At 35.9% G+C, this 21,063-nt stretch overlaps 2 protein-coding genes across 2 annotated transcripts in view; one reads left to right on the top strand and one right to left on the bottom strand.

Moving 5' to 3' along the window:
- Window positions 1–4,011: 4,011 nt before the first annotated feature.
- LOC145663235 (uncharacterized) lies at window positions 4,012–4,548 on the top strand. Its single transcript, XM_081729608.1, has one exon. It carries the CDS (start codon window positions 4,012–4,014, stop codon window positions 4,546–4,548), a length of 537 nt encoding a protein of 178 aa, XP_081585734.1.
- Window positions 4,549–6,591: 2,043 nt separating this feature from the next.
- Window positions 6,592–21,063, bottom strand: part of Deaf1 (deformed epidermal autoregulatory factor 1) — a 41,525-nt gene continuing 27,053 nt past the window's right edge. Inside the window, exons 7-9 of the mRNA XM_081727760.1 lie at window positions 17,095–17,258; window positions 14,203–14,305; window positions 6,592–7,048 (exon numbers count right to left, since the gene is read on the bottom strand). Coding sequence (XP_081583886.1) covers window positions 6,824–7,048; window positions 14,203–14,305; window positions 17,095–17,258 — 492 coding nt within the window. The 3' untranslated portion in view covers window positions 6,592–6,823. The remainder of the gene's footprint in view (window positions 7,049–14,202; window positions 14,306–17,094; window positions 17,259–21,063) is intronic.

Below are 21,063 nucleotides of genomic sequence, written 5' to 3'. Positions count from 1 at the left end.
GTCCAAAATGTGGAAAAATAAACTTTGGAGCCCTATTTCTCTAAATCTCTCAGTCGCAGAACTGATCTGATAGGTGATCGTCAAGGAAGTTTCCAATTCTATGTCCAAATATCCAACTTACAGTCTTGTGCGAGAAAGGCAAAGTAGATTCCTGAAAGATGGTGTTTTATATCTTGGCAATTCTGTGCAGAAAAGAATCTCTGTTTAGAGCCCCTTTGTCGTCCTTTCTTTAATAAACTACAGATACGGCTCAAAGATTCATTTTAACTGGATATAACAACACCGAGGGAAAAAAAAAGTGATGGAGATCAATCAATGCTATTTTCGGTGATCAGCGTAGTCCATTTATTTAAAATATCTTATTTTTATGTAGAGCCCACATAGCAAATCAATTACGTGAGTTTTCATTCAGCAGTTCCTTGCGAATAATGTTACTATGTTTCTTTTTAGGTAAATCCGAGGATATTCCAGGACCATGTGAAGGTTCCGAGGTATATTTTCAAGGAGGAGGTCGAGACGAACAGGCCTATTTTTCGAGCTATGAAAAGATGGGAAATGAGAATATACCTGAAAGGATTGCTGCCAGCTGTGGTTCCAATGCAACAGCATCAGATCAGATCCTGGATGAAACTGTAATTGCAACAGATAATCAGGAGCTTCCGCACAGTGAGTATGATCCTGAATTAGATTTTCAAAACCCTGAACTTGGCCCAGTAATATCTCTGACTCTCAGAGATGTTATATTACAAAAATTAGAACAGAAATTACAGCTATACCTGATTTAAGTGCGAGTGGTGGAAACCTCACGGAAGATTGGTTTTACGAAGTCCTACCAAATGGACATTGTATTAAGAGGACGTAGTTAGCTTATAGCCAATTAAAAAATGCATTGTATTATGTTCCTTGTAGGTTATTTTCTCACCTTTCTCAAGAGTCCGATGCAACTCTGTCATTTTTGACTAAAGAAGAGGGCTTTACGAATTGGAAAACTGAGTAACAGGATTCCACTTCAGGAAAACTCGCAAAACCACAAACTTTGTTTCTGCTCTTAGAAAGCTCTCGAGTATTCTCTGGCAAAAGGTGGAATAGACAAGAACTTTCAAGACCACGTAGCAAAAGAGGAAAATCACTGGAAGAAAGTACTGCGTTGTGTTGTCGATGCTGTCACATTTCCAGCTAAACTAGGAAGTTAATTCAGGGGGTCACAAGAACAACTTGACTTTAGTGATTCAAGAAGCGGAAAATTTCGTAATACAATTGAATTAATTTCTCACTACAATGTTCATTTGCGAGAACAAATTGAAATGCATAAGAAAGGACAGTTGAGCTATTTCTCATTGAAAATACAAAACGAGTTCCTGGACATTACAGCAGGAAAATAAAAGAGGATATACTGAACGACGTTAAAGAAGCAAATTATTTCTCATTAATTTTTGATACAACCCCTGATATCAGTCATAACGAACAAATGACAGAAATAATTCATTATGTGAAAATGAATACGGACCAGAAATTTTAGAAAGCTTCATCGATTTTCTTAGCGTTAGTGACAAGACAGGATTAGGCCTGACTACAGAGATTTTGGACAAAACAGAAAAGGATGGCTTGGATATGAAGAATTTCAGAGGGCAGTCATACGATAATGTGGCCAATATGGCTGGTATCTATAAAAGGGTACAGTCGAGGATACTCCAGGAATACGAACTTGCATATTTTGTACCGTGTACAGCGCATTCACTAAGTAAGTTGGAACACATGCTGCAGAAATATCACCCGAAGCTCACACATTCTTCGGTACTCTAAATTGTTTGTATACATTTTTTCAGCCTCTACATCTAGATGGGAAGTTTTGATAAAACATTTACCACTTTCCTTAAAATTTCAAAGTAACACCAGGTGGTCATCGAAAGAGGAAGCTGTTGAAGTATTATATAAACATCTTGACAAGATTTGCGAGATCCTGGATGAACTAGTACTCAGCCGCCTCTCCACTTCTGAGAAAGACCGAGGCCAGAAATTTCACAGGAAACATTAGTAAGTTCGAATTCATTGTAATGACCTGCTTTTGGTATAGAATTCTTGTCTTGTCTTGTCTTGTTCACTATTATCAGTGTTCTATGGGCGCACCAGGTTTTTCACCAGTATATGCTATAAATGTGGAATAAATTCGTTATTCATTTTCCAAAAATAATTTATAAACAACAAATAGTATAAACTTTCAATAAAGCAATATATTTCCCATTTTGATTTGCTGTTTCTATTGATCTATTTCCACTATGAATGCAATGTTTGTCAGGTTTTCCTGTGTCGTAATTTATATCTGGGTTAGTAAAAAGATGAATAAAAATATTTTCTAGTATTTTTGTTGTTGCATATTACTTCGCTGTATTTCATATGATCCATTAGTAATATTATGTAGTGATTTTTTTTTTTTTTTTTTAAATATTTATATCAGATTTTACAAAAAAAGTTACTAGTGCTTTGATTGGTAGCCAGTTGTTAGTTGCTAATATGTATTTATAGGAGAAAGGTGCATATCCGAGATAAAAATATAACTGCTTTAATAGCTGGGGTCGTAGAGATTGAAACAATTCACATTCAAAAATAATATGATTAATAGTTCCTATTCCTTTATCACACCAACAATGATATGTGGGTTTTTTTCTTATTTGATATAATTTTAAAGGTGATAGCGCTGTTCCAAAAATAAGGCGGTAGTAAATTATAATTTCTCGGCGAGTCCATGTTTTAATATTTTGTTTCATTGAATTTTGAAGAGGAGTAGTAATTAACCAATAAAATTCACCAGGTAGTGGTTGTTGTTTGTCATACCATTTGTTTAACTCATCCTTATGATATTCTTTGATGAGATTAAAATAATTTCTGGATGATAGTTTTATATCCGTTGGTTGTCCTTCTATACATGCTGTTTTCGCCGCTTTATCTATAATATTGCTATTTACTTCAATATTAACATGAGCCTTAATAAAAGTGAAATAAATTTTATAATTATTTTCAGTCATGTTACGATATAAATATTTAATATTCAGGATGCTCCAGGTTGTAGAGTTGTTCCAGTGAATAGAGTTTAATGCTGTCAGCACACTTAACGAATCTGAGCAGATAACAGATTTTTCTATTTTATATTTTTTGATGTATAATAGTGCTTGCCGGATGGCAAATGCTTCTCCTTCAAATATTGTTGTATTAATGGGTAACTTATACTTGAGTGTTGTTGTACTGGATGGTATATATATTGCTGCTCCTACATTGATATTATTGTATTTTGATGCGTCTGTATATATGAATGTTACATCTTCATCAAATTTTTGTTTAAATTCTTTCCATAGATGTTGATAAATTTTTTCTTTTCGATCTTCGTTTGATACCGAGATATAAGTCGGTTTCATCACTGCTATTTGTGTTGTATTAACCTTATATTTCCAGACAAAGCATGGAAGAGATGGAACTTTATGTACCCTCGTGTTTAATATTTTAAAATTTAGATAAGCCTGAATTATCCATGGATAATTACGAGTGTAAGGAAGATTTCGTTTCTTAAGTAATATTTCTAACTGTTGAAGTTTGGTAATAATAGGTGATTTTGTTTTGCCAAATGCTTTTAATAGAAATTTTGATGCCAACATAGAAAATAATATTGGTAATGGAGTATATTCTGATTCCTTTAATAATGCCATTTTTGGGCAGAATGACGGTTGTGAAAATATTATTTTTGTTAAATTATATATTGAATTATGTATAGAATATAAATTATGTATAGAATTCTTAAACAAACCGATCGTGTAAATAAGTTTCTTCAAAGAGATGACATAACAGTAGATGAGTCAGTCAAACATATTCATGGCCTTATGAACTTCTTGGAAGCGACGAGAGATAATGCTCCATCCAAAGCTACTGAAGAAGCTAAATTAATTGCTGAGAAGATTAGGATACCTGCTGAATTGGGAGAAAAGAAAACGGAAAAAAAAAAGTTTGACGAGAGCTGCGAAGATGAAAGTGTACCCATCAGGGGAAGATATGCTTAGAATTGCTTTATTTGAGATCATTGACAACATAATTGGTGAATTAAAAACCCGGTTTCGATCTCTGGAAGAAATCAATGACAAATTTAGCTTTCTAAATGGTAGTAACATCCACAAAATGAATATCAACGACTTACTTACAGCAGCGAGAAAGTTAGCAGACACCTACATGGACGACATAGATGAAGACGAATTTCTTGAGGAAATTGAAAGTTTTAAGCACCACGCATTTATAGTAGATGCCGACATGAAAGCTGCGCCGCCAGCGAGACACTTGAATCTCATCTACGAGCATAGACTTGAAGACGGATATCCAAATTTGACTACAGCCTTCAAAATATTTTTAACTCTCCCCGTAACAGTAGCTTCAAGTGAAAGAAGTTTTAGTAAACTAAAGTTTACAAAAAATTACTTAAGAAGCACCATGACACAAGAAAAACTTTTAAACTTTAGTATTATTGCTTTGAACATAAAAGAGCTTCGACTATTTCTTTTCACAATATAATCAAAATCTTTGCTTCCAAAAAATTCTCGCAGAGTACATATTTAAGACAGCTATTAGCGTTATACCGATGATTATATTTTGTATGCAAGAAAAGGATATGTGTGTGATTATAATGATCTAGTCACTTTTCTTTTACTTCATTAGGTGTGTCCAATTACACTAAAAATATTTCCAAAGAGACAAGTAATTTTGTTTAACGTGTTTATGTGATTACAGCAATTTTTTAATTTTAACTTTATGATTTACCAGATATTTTCCAGTTTATTTTGTATTAGTTTCTTATTTTAATATGAAAGCGTTATGTACATAATTATTCTTCGGGTTATTAAAACTAAATGTGTTATTTCAATTAATAACTGTATATTGTGGCAGATATTTTCTAGTTCATTTTGTATTGATTTCCTGATACATTAAAACAAAATTATTCTTAAAACTTGTGAGCACATAACGAATGTAATACATTTTTGTGGTTAAACTAAGTTCAATTAAAGTACTTAAAAACTGATATAACTGGTTTCATTAAGAATGTTATTTAGAGTTGCAATCCATAAATAAGTGATACTTTTCGACTAAACCGGGGGGGAGGGGAATTGTGTGTTTGCCCCGGGTGACAGAAACCCTAGTTGCGGGCCTGCAAATTACATAAAAACAAGTACGATAGGTTTAAAAAGTGAACAATGAATTGCCAATTTCTAGATTACAGTTTTGTTTTAAAATCTACATGCCCGATTTCCTTGTGGAAACAAGCTCATCCTATTTTCACGATCAACGTGGTGAGGTAAGACTGTTTTTGCACCGCTTAGGGCATATAACAGAATACTTCCTTTTACTCAAAACTTGCGTTGTTCATCCTGAAGGAGTTTGTTCAGACAAGAAATTGAAAAAAAAAAAAATAAATAAATAAAAATAAATAAATAAATAATAATAATAATAATAATAATATTATATATATATATATATATATATATATATATATATATATATATATATATATCTCCATGATTGATCTAGAAATCATTTTATTAGGTCTAGAAGTCTCCGGATTTATGACAACTGTTTTAAAATCGAATGTTTAATTTCTCGGATAACTTCGCACATGTTGTTGTGATCTAAAATTGTTAGTTTAAGAATCATAGATCTTGGAAAGAAAAAAAACTCAGTTTAACGTTTCACAATTATGCCTTTAGGCTAAGGGAGATGAATGATTAGACAAATGAATAGTGATGGAAGAATCAGTGGAATGTCAATGTGAGAGGAAACGGGAGTAACTAGAGAAAACCCACGGATATCAGTAACCCTTCTAAGCACTATCACCAAGGAGCTCCGACTTCTCTTACAAATCTGCCGAAGTATTTGCGAGCCTGCAGTTGAGAATGTCTGGTACCTAGATCTGAGAGAAAATATTTTTTTCTACTAAACTACGAAGCTGTTACATTCATACTTTCAGCATTTTTCACAGTACTTTTAGAACATCTTGACAAGATTGCTGTGGAACAGCGAACTGCGAGACCTGAAGTTGTTTCATTGAGCTTACGAACTTATTCTACAGAATTTATATACAGTAGACCCACGGATCACGAGCCCGTAACGTTGTACACCAAATTATTTTTCCCACTAAAATTAATTTGTTGTCACAGAAGTATGATACTTTTTAATTCTGTAATGAAGAACAGGATGACAATAAAACTATCTTTAATTAAAGGCAAATCAGTAATACTAAAATTGAACAGTACTGTACTTTAATGCAAAGAGAACAAAACATAGTCTTTGAACAAAGCGCTCTTGAGAAATAACTGAAAGAGCAAACGCGGGGAAAGACTGCTGAGCGCATTAAATTGTGGGTACAGGCGTATGTGTGCGTTTGTGCCCTCAGAATATTGTTCGTAAGCAGAGGGAAAAACTGTTCATAAAACTAGAACATGAACCAATTTCTTCACGAAGAGTTGGTGATCCGCAATTCTACTGTATCATACATATAAAGCAAATATCAATACCACTTTGCTTGTAGTTCCATCCATTAATAAGAATTAAAATAATTAGGTGTAACACTTGAAAATGATTTTAATAGAAATAAAAACTCTGTACATCATAAGTAGAAACATACAACATATTGCAGACATAGCAATAAAAGGTGAATTTTAAATATACATTTTGGTCCATTGTATACGTACAATTCTTGGTCGAAGCAACAACTATATGTGCAAGCTCAAAATTCATCATGATTTTGAAATCAAAACTATGTTTATAATAAATAAACAATAATAACAAATGATATTTATTCCGTGCCAGTGTGTCCTGTGGGTGCTTGACTTAAAACCTGATCTGAACTTTCGACAATAAGCATGATAGAACTTGCTTGTGATATTGTAGGATCCGTGGCACTACGCACACATTCCACTTGATGGCTGGCCCAGTCTTTTCTTTGACAAAATGTTGAACAATAAGGAGTTCTCCGACACAGTGAACACTCCGCAAAAGCTTCTCGGTTGCAATTGGAACACTGAAAAAATAAATGTAATTTCTACAGTACAGAACAGCATACAACACCATAGGTGTTAATAGGTCACTAACCAAAGTTTGCATGTCATATAGTATTATGCTTCTTCGCATAATTCTAATTGTACCTTTATTCTTATCGAATATTCTGATTGAGGTTCCATGATATTATTAGGTAGGTTTAAGAAGAGGTTCAACGAAAAAATAATGAACGATAAAAAATAAGTTTTAACTAGGGATGGCCAGATGGATCCGGATCTCGGATATCCGGATCCTACAAGATCCGGATCCGGATCCTATAAGATCCGGATCCGAAATTTCGGATCTTGGATCCGGATCCGAAGTTTCGGATCTTGGATCCGGATCCGGATATCCGGTTCCTGGATCCGGATCCGAAATTTCGGATCTTGGATCCGGATCCGAAGTTTCGGATCTTGGATCCGGATCCGGAATTTCGGATCTTGGATCCGGATCCGGAATTTCGGATCTTGGATCCGGATCCGGAATTTCGGATCTTGGATCCGGATCCGAAGTTTCGGATCTTGGATCCGGATCCGGAATTTCGGATCTTGGATCCGGATCCGAAGTTTTGTATCTTGGATCCGGATCCGAAGTTTTGAATATTGGATCCGGATCCGGATATCCGGTTCCTGGATCCACACCCGAAATTTCGAAGTTCAGATTCATACTCCTGTTTTGAATATTTTAGGCGTTAGATTGAGACCCAGAACTAAAATATTCATATGTATAAAATTGACTAGGTGAATTTTATCTAACTCAGTGGGAAGACAATTCAATTTAAATGACAAAAGATTACATCAAAATCTCATTTTCACATTTTTCGGGTTAGACCATTGTTCCGCACACCCCATCATTTAGTCTTTAGTATATCTTTAAACGTACTACAAGTATGCCACTTTCATCTCAAATCAGTAGTTGTATAGATCTGCCTTTTGTTATATATTAATCGAGTTAGGATTAAAATTCGATTGTTTGTGAGACCTATGATAATATTTTCAGAATGAGTTATAACGTTGAAAAACTGCATAGTAATGCTGCATATTTTCTTTGTGCCACATTGGAATTTAATGTAGTCTATCTTATACAATCGGCTCTTATGATTAATTCAATGATCTGAACTCCTGCAGCATTACGCTAAAATCATGGATGTCTTTGAATTTTCATTATTTCTATTTTTTATTACGAGCAAAATAAATATCATAAGCGGCATTTTACATAATACATATAGACGCAGTTCAGTCAGTTGATTGCTTAAAGTTTATAGCAAAGCTATTACATTTCTAAGACACTGGCAGCTTTAGGACAAAATCCATGGCTTTTCCATAAAATTTTAAATCTTTCTATATAAAAAGGGCAAAGTCCTGAGTGAGTGAGTGACAGATCACCGTACAGGCCAAATCGCTTAAGCTACAAATGTGAAATTTGGACAGTTTATAGGCTTTGTGACGTAGGATACCACTAAGGAAGAACTTTGGGAAATTCGACGAGGAAGGGGGGAAATGGGGTGGAAAATATTGATGATTCTTGACGTTAGATACTTCAAATTTGGTATTTGGGTTTCTCATTGAAAATAATTTGATACTTGTTAAAGTGCTTTTTGATATTTAAATTAGAAGGGGCAGGGAATATGTAGAAAGTAAAAGAACGGGTGGTAATTGCAATTATTGCAATTAGTATAATAATATGCCTATATCTCGGAAACTTAAAGGGTTAGAAACATGGAATTTGGTATTTGGACTTCTCACTTAAAATAATTAGATACGTATTTCAACGTTTTTTTTTTATGTGTGGCCCAGAAGGGAAGAAAAGGGGCGAGAAAAAAATTAAGTGGGGATTACAATTATTGTATTAATATGTTATATCCTTTAAGGTTAGAGACTTGAAATTTGGTATTTGCACTTCTCATTGAAAATAATTTGACATGTGTTTCAGTGTTTTTTGACGTTTTTGTAAAAAGGAAAAGAAAAGAGATGGAAAGGAAAGAGGGTGGGGATTGTAGTTATTATAATAACATGTCGAAATCTGGGAACCTCTGAAGGTTAGGAGCATAGAATTTGGTATTTGGATTTTACATTTGAAATAATTAGGTATGTACTTAAGCGTTTTTTTTATGTATGTCTTAGAGGGGAAGTAAAGGGGCGGGGAGAAAAGACTTTTATATCTCGGAATCCTGGAATGTTAGAGAAATGAAACTTGTTATTTGAACAAAAATTCGTTATCTTGTGAAATGAAATGCTTGTGTTTTACATCCCACGTTTATGCCGGTTAGGTTAAAGGAGACGGTGATTATGAGAAATAAATGAAATGAAGAAAGTAGGAGGAAACGGGAAAACCCCGAGAAAACCCACGAGCACGGTGTTTGTCCACCACAAAGTCCACACGGTGCAAGCTGGGATCGAAACAGGGACCCCAAGCACCGGAGGTGAACGCTCTACCACTGAGCCACCGCGGCCCCTTAAAAATTCGTTATGTTTGCAGGCGTATGATGTGCGAGGCCGTAGACCGAGCAAATGTGTGGGCTGGGGGGAAAGCCCCCATGTACTCGCACTGAAATTCGGTATGTCTCGGGATACCGGAATGTTATTACATACAATTTGATATTTGAACTGAGATTCGGTATGGTTGTAGGTTTACGAGGTACGAGGTCATAGGCCGATCAAATGAGATATCAGAGGGTCTAAGGGCAAATCCCCAGACATTTCTTTTTAAATTGATTATGATTAGAGGCTTTTGTGGTGCGAGGCCCTAGTAACGGGGGTCTAGTGGCGAAGCCCCCAACTAGCCGAGGTCTATTAAGTATATAAATGTATTTGCGTAATGACTGGAAATTGCATGTATGCCTGTGGACAAAATTGCATAAGTAACCACGAGAAATGACAATCCTTTAAGATAAAAATTTTAAAAAGCTACCAAAATGTACTCTTGAATGAGTTGTATAAAATTATGTTTGCGCAGGGGCGAATCCAGAACGGACTCTTGGAGGGGGCGGATGGATTCTTAGGGGGCGGTTGGGGATGCTAGCAGTGAAAAATTACTTAGATGATCTGAAATTGCCACAAATTACTACTAAAGTACACTGTTAATGGTGGCGCTGGGTAGGGGCAAACGACTTTTTGCCCTCCCCCTGCATCCGCCTATGTGTTTACATGAATGATATAGCTCCTTATACAACCTATGCAGAGTTAATAGTAGTGGATTACTAATTACAAAGATACGTGTTACTGCTCGAGGCTCCATATGGTATTTTGTATACACATACAGTACATTAATACATTGATTTTGATACATTAATTGCCATTTAGAACTTCATCTCTACTACAATTCTTAATTCTAACTGGAGTGGTACGGTCACAGAGAAACGTATTTTTAAAGAAAGAAGAAAAAATGCTCATCAAGAGCAAGAAAAGGAAGTTGCTCCTTAATTTGATTTGATCTATATTTTATGGGCTGTTCTATTAGCAATGGCCTAGCCCATCACGACTAGGAAATGGCCTCATTCAGTGACCACAATAACTCAGAAAGAATTAGAAAAGTAAGCAGCCAGAGTCTAATGAAGAAGCTTGGGCTTGAGACTAAGGTTTCATCCCAGCATTTGACTAGTGTTACAGAAAACAAAGGACAAATTTCCACCAGGACGACAGCTTTAAAAAAGATTTACTACCTTTTCGGTCAAGTATTTCTACTAGAATCTAATCTGACAATGAAATTGCTCTCACCTAACTCGACAGTTTTACTCAATCAAATTTGGAGTAATTGTGACATATTAAGGCACGAAAACCAAATATCAACAGAATAAAGGGAACGCAAGGCTGTCACACGATCAGATACCAAAAGTGTCTTAAAATCTTATTTTAAGCATAGGAATGAAAATCACTTTGTCAATAATTTCGAAAATTTTGCTGATTCGGAACACCCGAATTTTCTGACACGGAGTTTCGAATCCGGATCCAAGATCCGGTTTTTCGGATCCGGATCCAAGATCCGAAATTTCGGATCCGGATCCAAGATCCGGATTTTCGGATCCGGATCCAAGATCCGAAATTTCGGATCCGGATCCAAGATCCGGATTTTCGGATCCGGATCCAAGATCCGGATTTTCGGATCCGGATCCAAGATCCGAAATTTCGGATCCGGATCCAAGATCCGAAATTTCGGATCCGGATCCAAGATCCGAAATTTCGGATCCGGATCCAAGATCCGAAATTTCGGATCCGGATCCAAGATCCGTTTTTTCGGATCCGGATCCAAGATCCGAAATCTCGGATCCGGATCCAGTGTCCGGATATCCGGATACCGGATATCCGGACCCAAGTGGATCCGGATATCCGGATCCAAAAATATCCGGATCTGGCCATCCCTAGTTTTAACATACGTTGCGTTCATTTAGATTTGTGACTAATACTTCCCTTTATTTACAATGGAAGCATCGTCTGAAGGATAGGCCTCTGAAGAAAGAAAGAATAATAATAACAATTCTATTCACACAATTGCCAAACTATTTTCTCCCTTGTACTTAAAGATACTATATTTAAAACTCCAGCTGCAAAACCTGACCAAGTAAGTTTGTGGTGGACAACATCGTGTCCGTGGATTTTCTCGGGGTACTCCAGTTTCCTCCCACTTTCTCATTTCATCAATTCTTCTAAAAACAATCATTGACTTGCTTTAATCATTATCTCCCTTAGCATAATTGCGGGACGTTAAACTAAAAAACATTTCATTTTCCACCTACAAAAATTTTTTCTTACTGTAATTATATTTACAGGGCACTATATTAAAAAAAAAAAAAAGTTAACTCACTACACTGTAGTAATATTTTGATCTACGTCACCATGAAAGATCATCGCAAATAGACAACTCTATGAATCATACTTTATTAGGACTAAGATGCCAGAATTAAATCTTGAACAACAAGGTTCTTTACATAGAAACAGGAACCACTTTATTAAGCTACGAAATACCACAAAATCCATTTAAAAATCTCGATCAAATAAGTCAATTTCTCTTCAGCAATTTATCAAAACAGTCAGTCTCACAACAATTTCGAAGTGCTACTTTTGCAGTGACAGTTGACGTAAGTTTTCATATAACGGCCTGTAAATATAATTTTCATTATAGTGCATAAATAGTAAGAATTTTTACTACTGAAGTTTTATTTTAAAGTATCCTGAAATACAAGCAAGGAGACAGTTTGGCAAGTATCTGAATTTTTTTTTTTTTTTTTTTCAGAGACCTATCTCTCAGAGATGCTTCCAATGTAAAGGAAGGGAAATATCAGGGTCAAAATTAAATAAATCAACGCAAGGTGTGGTAAGAGTTATTTTCTTTACAATATACGACTGCATAAATAAAATTAATTAATGTATTACAGTAATGAACTGATTTGTACTTTGAAGAATCAGATGAACAAACAAGAATACTCAAGAAAATTATATATAAACAGTCTAGAATCGAACCTGCAACCCTGTGTACCTGATTTGAATGTTCTACGCCACAACCAATATAAAGGGTGTCTCAAAAAGAAGCCGGATTTAAAAAGTCCATTATTTTTATTTACTATTGTTGGCAACATTGTTTTTGTATGTTTTGTTATCAGTGAACATTGAGGTTATGTTTACATGCTGTGCTTTTGTTTTCCAAATCAGTGTTTGTAGAGTATCGTCATGGAAAGATACAGTACGGATAAAACACTAAAAGAATGGCGAAAGTTTAGCGGAAAACTGTTCGGAAATTCCGTACGATTCTTGGACACAACAATGCGCCAAATGAGTCCGCTGCTCATAGGTTGATCAAGAAATTTGAACAAATCTTTTCTACAGCAGACATCAAAAGCCCTGGACGCCCTCGAAGTGGCCGGAGTGATGCAAATTTTGTTGCTGTGCGTGATTGCTACTGTGCGAGTCCGGGAAAATCATGCCGCCGTCTGCTCAAGAAATGCCTATGTGTCCAGCAACAATGTATAGAATCCTAACAAAACAATTGCACTTACATTCGTACAGAGTTCAGTTAAGTCAGGAACTTAAACCAGCGGATCATGGAAAACCACCGCAATTTGTGCAATAGATTCTGGAAAAGGAACGAGAGCGCCATGGCTTCACAAAGCGCATAATTTTCTCAGATGAAGCTCACTTACATTTAAACGGCTTTGTGAACAAGCATAACTGCCGAATATAGGAATTTGACAACCCGAGAGTAATTCACGAAAAAGACATGCATCTTCAGCGAGTTACGGTTTGGTATGGGAGCTTAATCGGTCCCTACTTTTTTCAAGATGAACAAGGAAGGCCTGACATGTAATAAACGGAATTTGTTATTGTGATTGCTTTGCTTTGACCCCGTTTGGGTTAAACGAACATCGACAATTTGTAGTTCCGACAAGATGGTGCAACTTGCCACACTTCAGCAGACAATCGCTCTGCTGCGTGAAAAGTTCCCAGACAGACTAATCTCGTTACGAGTAGACCAAACCTACCCACTTCGATCTTGTGACTTATCTTATGGGGTACACTAAATCACGAGTTTACCAGAACAGAGCCCGTAATCTGTTGGAAATCAAACAAGAAATTCAACGTGTGCTCGACGAAGTTGATGGGGAAATGTGTGAGTGGGTGGACCGAGCGATCGCGTGTAGGGCTAGTAGTGGGGGAAGGGGCTGTATGCCCTATATTGTGTTTCATGTTTAAACCTCAATATCTCTAGAGGAGAATGGTGTGTTTTGTTTGCTTCTTTGAAATGAATTCGATTTATAGTATGTAAAATATGTAAGAATGTAAAATATTACAGTCCTTAGATAGATAGAGATAAATAAAGCCATTAACATCTCTTTTAAAGAGGTCACATTCTCGCACCAGTAGACAGGAAATTTTAATACTGCAATTTGAAATGTAGAACTCAATTGCTCTCAGTCTACACTTCTTCATTTAATTCTACCTGTGAGTAGTACGGGGATTTCGATAAGAGGTGGGGAAGTGTTTAAGACTAAATATATACTTACTACGAAGGCGTAACTGATTATATATCAATTTCTGTTCTAGAAGAAACCTTGAAAATATTTAACATTTCTGATGGAAAGAAAATATTCCATTACTACGATGTTTGAAGTACAAAGAATTTAGAAACAGTATAGATCAATCTTACCTTCCTATTTTCTGTTGCATCCGAGCTAGGCTGCAGTCCAACGGTATCAAGAGGGTCAACAACCTGAACAGGTAATCCATCAGCCCTAGGTTCAAATACTGCCCTGTAATTAAAATAGATGTTAGGTAACGTACAAGAATCAATTACCTTTTATTGCTGATCAACAAGGAAAACTATCAAAAGGATGTTAATGACAAATGTTTCTTCGGAAAATTTATAATCCAAAATCAGAAATTAATGTTAAACAGAGAAACCAATCTAGAATACCAACATAAAGATGGTGCACAAAAGGAAATTTTACAAGAACTAGAACAGACTACTTTAGTATTACTTACAATTGTACAGCGGTGGACACTTCTAAATGGTACACCTTAGCCGTAAATCTCCATATGGCTGTACCATTTAGAAGTGTCCCCCGCTGTACAACTCAACACTTTTCTCGAAACTTTTAGAACTGAAAACAACACCCCAGCATTTTCTATTATGGCTATTAAATGTAGAATGCTCTACATATTAAACGAAAACGTACACTACCACACCTATTATTCACTGTTGCAAACAAACTAAAGACGCTACAGTTTGACAAACATGGAAAAATCAATCAAACATTGGAACCTCTATAACAGTAATAACGTAAGTGAGACGGACGGAGCAATGCATGCTCACAGTACCTTAACCTTTCTACACCCGCCAGGGATTTGAACGAAATCTTACATTGGGGGCCCTGGTGGTAACCCCCTAATTATCAGAATCATCATTGATACATCGTTGGAAAGCTTATGAACACAGATTCCAACGAGGTTACATTTGAGCACACCAATTCAGTGAAAAGATATCTTGTCTTATGTGGAACCAACCAGAAAATAAATGTAATTTACGTCAAAAACTGACTCAAAAAATTGGCCAATTTCCCCTCCCAGCAACAAGTATACATATAAGATATTGTCATGTAGTGGACTACTACATTGCTTCTCATACTAATTTTTATGAGTGAACCCGCAAGGAGGGGAATGGCTCCCAAAAAATCTGATAAAAAAAAAAAAAAAAAAAAAAAAAACGAACTTTACCCTACTCCCTTCGCTGTATTACCCCTAACATATATAAAATGCATATCGGCGGAAAGGTTCATCCTTCAGGAACACATTGATTCAGGTACCAAAATTATCTTCCTAGCTTAATTAGAGGCTGAGCTATTAAGGTTTAAAGCCTTAACGCAGAATTGTGTCAATGGCCATTCAGTACAAGTACTATTATGATCATAATATATTTTGAATGAATAGAACCAGTTACAAGGGCTAGGAAAAAAAAAAAAAATAACTTTTAAAAAAGCTTTATTTCGAAGGATGTAAAGTTTATAGTTCCGTTTATAGCAATTTGATATCTTAAACTGATCCGAAAGTAAACATTCGTAAGTTTGAAACAGTCCTTAAAAGCACGTAATTAGGAAATCTTTTAATAATTAAAACAACCAAAAACTGTTGCTGTAAGTTCGAAGAAACAAACGAAAGCAACATTTTTTTTTTTTTTTTTATTTCACACAAACACGTCACTTTAAACACTATAGTAGTATCTAGCCATATTTTTTGAAATCTCCAGAACTTAAGATATCATATTCCTGTAAACGGCATTATGATTTTTATGTCTTTTGGAAAACATTTACGTGGTTAGATGTGATTCTTATATAAGCACTTTTCAAAATAAAGTCTTTCATGGATATATTATGTTAAATGGTTACATGGATATATTATGAACCAAAATAACAATTATCCAAAATGGCCACTCATCAATTACAACGCAACACATCAATTGGAAAATATGCAGCTGCCTTCCGAAGACACGGCTTTAGACTTTTAATACTGGGATGTCTTTTCTTTCAAACCATTTCCTGAAGCATGGACCACAATTTGTAATCCAAAGGAATTTGATCCGGATTTGCAGAAGGCCAGCTGAACTGGAAATGAAGTCCGGAACATTTGCCTCTAGCCACTGCTGGATTGTCGTCCGTGCCTTTTGTGTGAGACTTTAGTCCTGCTGGAAGCTTCAGTTCTGTCCTGCTGGAAGCTTCAGTTCTGTCCATTGTATACAGTGTTGGTGAGATTCTTGACTAGTCTCTCAAGCACTGTTTCCTGGTATACTTTGGCCGATGTTTTGACCCCCCCTACACAGAACTGTAGCTCCGTTGTGCTCTCATATCTCACACCCCAAAATACCATGACATACAGGATGCTGACTTTTCTGCATACTTGGAGCCTTTTCACCAACTTCTCTAGAGGATGTGGCATATATCCTGTCATTTTGGGCATTGAAAGTCTCCTCGACATTGAAAATCTTTATCAGTGAAAATGATTCGACGGTGTCTATTTGCCGCGTAACGCTTAAGTAAGCGCTTTGTTTTCAAGAGCCTCTGGCACTTCAGTTCATCTAGGTCATTGCTTAACGTTCGAAGCAGACAGTTTAGATATCTTTAGCTCATGAGCCACCACTGCTTTCATAAGTTTCGGTGTTCGTACTGTGCGTGGTCTTTCTTGCGATCTTTCACAGTTCCAGTCTTAAAGCGCTGGATAGTGTGGTAAACTTTTTTTTTTTTTTCCTTCTAATCTGCAGCTTCTGGAAAGTTTTCAAAATCTCTCCTGGTGATCTGCCTACCGTGTACCTCAATCACGCCCACGCAATTTTCATATTCGCTCCATTCCATCCCGAACACTTACAATTGACAGCTTTATACTTCAGCTCATCCAGCAATGACTCACGCTTCACGACACCGCTCTTGACGTCGCTCGTTTGTACGGGCGGATGCACAGCCACCCTCAAAAGTTGGGACAGTATTTATGTTAAGACTAAATATATTATATACAACTATTGTAAGTCTACAGTGTGTACACCCTAACATACCTGGTACATGCAACTTGTGTTTCCACTCTAGCTGCTAATACTGCTTGCTCCTTCTCTCTCTTCAGCTGTTCCTTCAATTCCTCCTGTTCTCGCTTCGACCGCTCTTTCACTTCCTCGATCATCTGACGGAACTGGAGGGCCAGGCGCAACATTTTCGCAGACATCTGAATAACGATATTATTGCATTCACCAATCATAATTAAGAGATCTGGTATTCAGGCATTAAAAACACTGATAATATGCAGGTAAAGACATAATTTAAAAAAACAGGCAGTAAATTTTAACTCAAAATAATAAACATCCAGAAACACAAAAACTGAAAATAAACTATGGTGCAGTTACTTAAAGACTGAAATTGACGCATTTTAAATCAAATTAAGAATGAGTAGTAGGAACATTAATTCCGTTTATTACGTTTAAGACATTTACTGGATGGTTTCGGTCATTTAATCTGTGGCTTTGTATGAAATTTTGCACTAAAAGTGCAAAATATGTTTATTGAATGATCCGATCTTCATGGCAGTAACAACTTTGAGAACAGGAAATATCTTACAGACGCAATCAATGGAATCGGTGTTTCCACCCACAGTTTTTAATAAACCATTAGGGTGGGAAAAAATAACGACTTTTTAAAAATCATTTTTGTTGATTTTTATTTATATCAAATCTATCTCCTTGTATAATACAAGTCGCGAACTGAAGAAAAACGCATGCCATTTAAGTGAAAGTATTGGAGTTGAATTTTGAATTAATTCCCGATCGTTAACCTATTTCAATCCCAAACAATGTTTCTTAAGCATGCAACGTTTATCAACATGACACTTTTTTTTCACAAAACTTACTGATATTTGGCAAGGGCATATTTTTAAAAATCGAAACTAGCTTGTGGCACAAAATACATGTAAAACATATAAATTTAGCCTAAAGTTATAAAATCTAAAAATTGTTTAAGTTCAGAGAGGGGATCGGACCCCTCTAAATACGCCCCTATTGTCAAGTAACAGATGCGCGCGCACACAAAAAATTTAGTCTTAAAGGTCGATTGTGATTTCCCCGTTTGAATAGTTAACGATTTACAAACCCTATGTTACAAAAAGAACAAAGCAGGACTGCCCCGTTAAAGTTCAAAACGATATTTTCCTAATCATCCTCTATATCTAACACTCGTTTTAATACTCTGCTGTACATACATTTGAGTCTGACTGTATTATGATTTATCTTCCATAATGGAAATAACAGAACAGAAACGGGATTTTACTTATTTTCACATTAAATTAATTTATTTCGGAATTTGATTTAAATCAATGATTTTTATCTTTAAAAATCAAGTAATTTAAAACTTTATTCAAATCATGATTTAAATCAGAGTGATTCACTCTGTTTCCGAATTTCTAGAAAATTCTTGGACATTTATTTTGAAACTTGAAAGAAAAAGAATCAAGGAACAATTACACCTTTGGATTCCAAAGCGCATGCTGTTATTTGGATATGCGACATGCACCGCTTCCCATTTCAAATCTCTAACTTCCATTCAAGATGGCGGCCAGGTTTCAAAATAAACGCGTGTCCAAAAATTTCTGACTCACTTTGTATTTTCCTGTGCAGAGCCTTGTATTCGAGTTAGGAGTCATACTATAAAATTGTTCTTAAAAACAAAAATTCATGGACAAAAGTATTGAACGTTAATTTGATCCATATGTAAATGAGGGTGGTTTATTGGGTATGTTAATATAATATGTACATATAATGGAAATTTGATGAACTCAATGAATGAATTTATTCCACAACAGCGAAATTTACTAATATTACAGATACAAAAATGAAACCTGATTATGCATGTCCTATCTGAAGGTACTAAAGACCTTGGTGTACTCTGTTTGCAGATGAAATTTTCTTATGTAACATCAGATAAGTTAGAAAAGAAATTAGAAGAGTGGAGAAGAGCTCTGGAGGACAAGATTAAAAATAAATGGGAAGAAAACTGAATATATGAATTTTGGAGATGGAGAGAAAACCGTAAAGATGGAAGGATAGGATAAAAGAAAATAAATACACTTAAATACCTAGGTTCCAATATGAATAATGAGAATTTAGAAGCGGAAATTCAACACGGAATTGTAGCGGGATGGATGAGCTGGAAGATCTCGGGTATTCTTTGTGATAAAAAGGTAAGTTTCATGGTGAAAGGAAAAGCCTACAAGACCGCAGTGAGATCCACAATGCTGTACGGAGCAGAACTTGGGGAATCAAGAAGGCGCAAACAAGAAACTGGTCGTGACCGAAATGAAAATGCTCAGATGGATGTGTGATGTTACCAGGATGGATAAAATCAAACAAACGAATAAAAGGCAGTGTTAAAAGGATGTCGAAAACAAAGTACAAGGAAACATTAGAACATGAAAACAGGAAACTACGTTTTGCGTCCCACGATTATGCAGGCTAGGCTAAAGGAGTCTGATGATGAGAAATGAATGAAATGGTGGAATAAAGAAAATGGGAGGAAACGAGAGAATCCCGAGAAAAACACGAATATGGTGTTTGTCCACAACAAAGCTAACATGGCGCGAGCTGGGATCGAACCAAGGACCCCATGCAACAGAGGTGAACGCTATATCACTGAGCCACCGCGGCCTCAAGAGAAGATTTAGAGTGGTACGGTCATGTGACAACAAATGACGATTATCTCTGCACGTGAGTGGGGAAATAGAAAGCAAAAAAGGGAAGAGGAAGATCAAGAAAAAAATAGAAAATTGTATAACTACAGACTTAGAAGAAAAACAGTTAATAGAGGATGATGTTTAGAACCGTGCAAGATGGAAGCGTATCATCAAAAATGTGAACCTCGCGTAAGCGGAAAAAACAAGAGTTAAAGAGGAAAAATTAAATGAAACCTGAGTTTTACGTCCCATGGTTATACCACCTATGCTAAAAGAGGCGGTGATGAGATATGAATGAAATGGTGGAATGAAGGAAGTGGGAGAATCCCGAGAAAACCCACGCACACTGTGTCCACCACAAAGTTCACTTTGTTTGAGTGCGGATCGAACCAGGGACTCCAAGCACCAGAGGTGAACTCTTTACTACTGAGCAAAGGAGACAAAAATAGTATTTATTACAAATACTAATATATAATGTCTTACGTATTTTTTAAATCAGTAACCAACACAAAAATAGCTAGATAAACTGGACAACTACCACGGAGTAATATTTATCTTATATAAGAATACGGTGTTCACCACTTCGTCCTGAAATCCTTTTGTATAACTTATGCTTTTTACATCAAGCTGCTGATTTCTTCTCATCCCACATACAGGCTATTTTCAACGCGCAGTGATGAGTACTACATTTTTATATTTGATATAGCGTAAGTCATTTGCAAACACGTATGCATGACATTTATCTTTTCTCTTTCTAGAGAAAGCAGTTTAAATACGAGGGCTTATCAGTGGAAACAACCTTTGGTACTCAATAACAGCCAGTCTCTACTGACTGATCAAACAAATTAAACTCTCATAAGAAACGAAAATATTAATCAGCTTCTGTTCATCATTAATACTATCAATTTCATACTCAGTAGTTATAATTAAGTATACTGTAATGTCTATTCGATAAAGACAATAGTGCGGGACTTATCCCTTCACCAAATTTATTTATACATTATTACAAAACATTTTTTGTATGTACAAAGAGTCACAAGTAAGGTGAAGGAAACAAATGTTTTTTGCACGGGAGCCTTTTAGCTCATGGTAGCCTCCAGGGATTTGGGCAAGGTAATACTTCGTCCAGAGCGACCTCAGGAGCAGGTGTAGGTTACGCGATTAGAGGTCAAGTCATACTTTGGTCCTTTTCGGGTCTATTTTTTACAGGTGATTTCTGGGTGGCTCGTACCTTCTCGGGTTTTGTCGTGCTGGCTTCGTGTCTTCCTGTTTACTACATGTATATCGTCCGCTTGTATTGATGATTGTAAAC

The sequence above is a fragment of the Thermobia domestica genome, chromosome 10 (assembly GCF_964235325.1).
Source record: "Thermobia domestica chromosome 10, izTheDome1.hap1.1, whole genome shotgun sequence".
NCBI classification, from domain to species: Eukaryota; Metazoa; Arthropoda; class Insecta; order Zygentoma; family Lepismatidae; genus Thermobia; species Thermobia domestica.
The sequence above is the reverse complement of the archived record's forward strand: the minus strand, read 5'-3'. Positions and strand labels throughout refer to the sequence as shown.

Bases quoted from the DNA above. Each gene is read 5' to 3' on its own strand.
- LOC145663235 (XM_081729608.1), top strand. From the start codon at position 4,012: ATGAAAGTGTACCCATCAGGGGAAGATATGCTTAGAATTGCTTTATTT.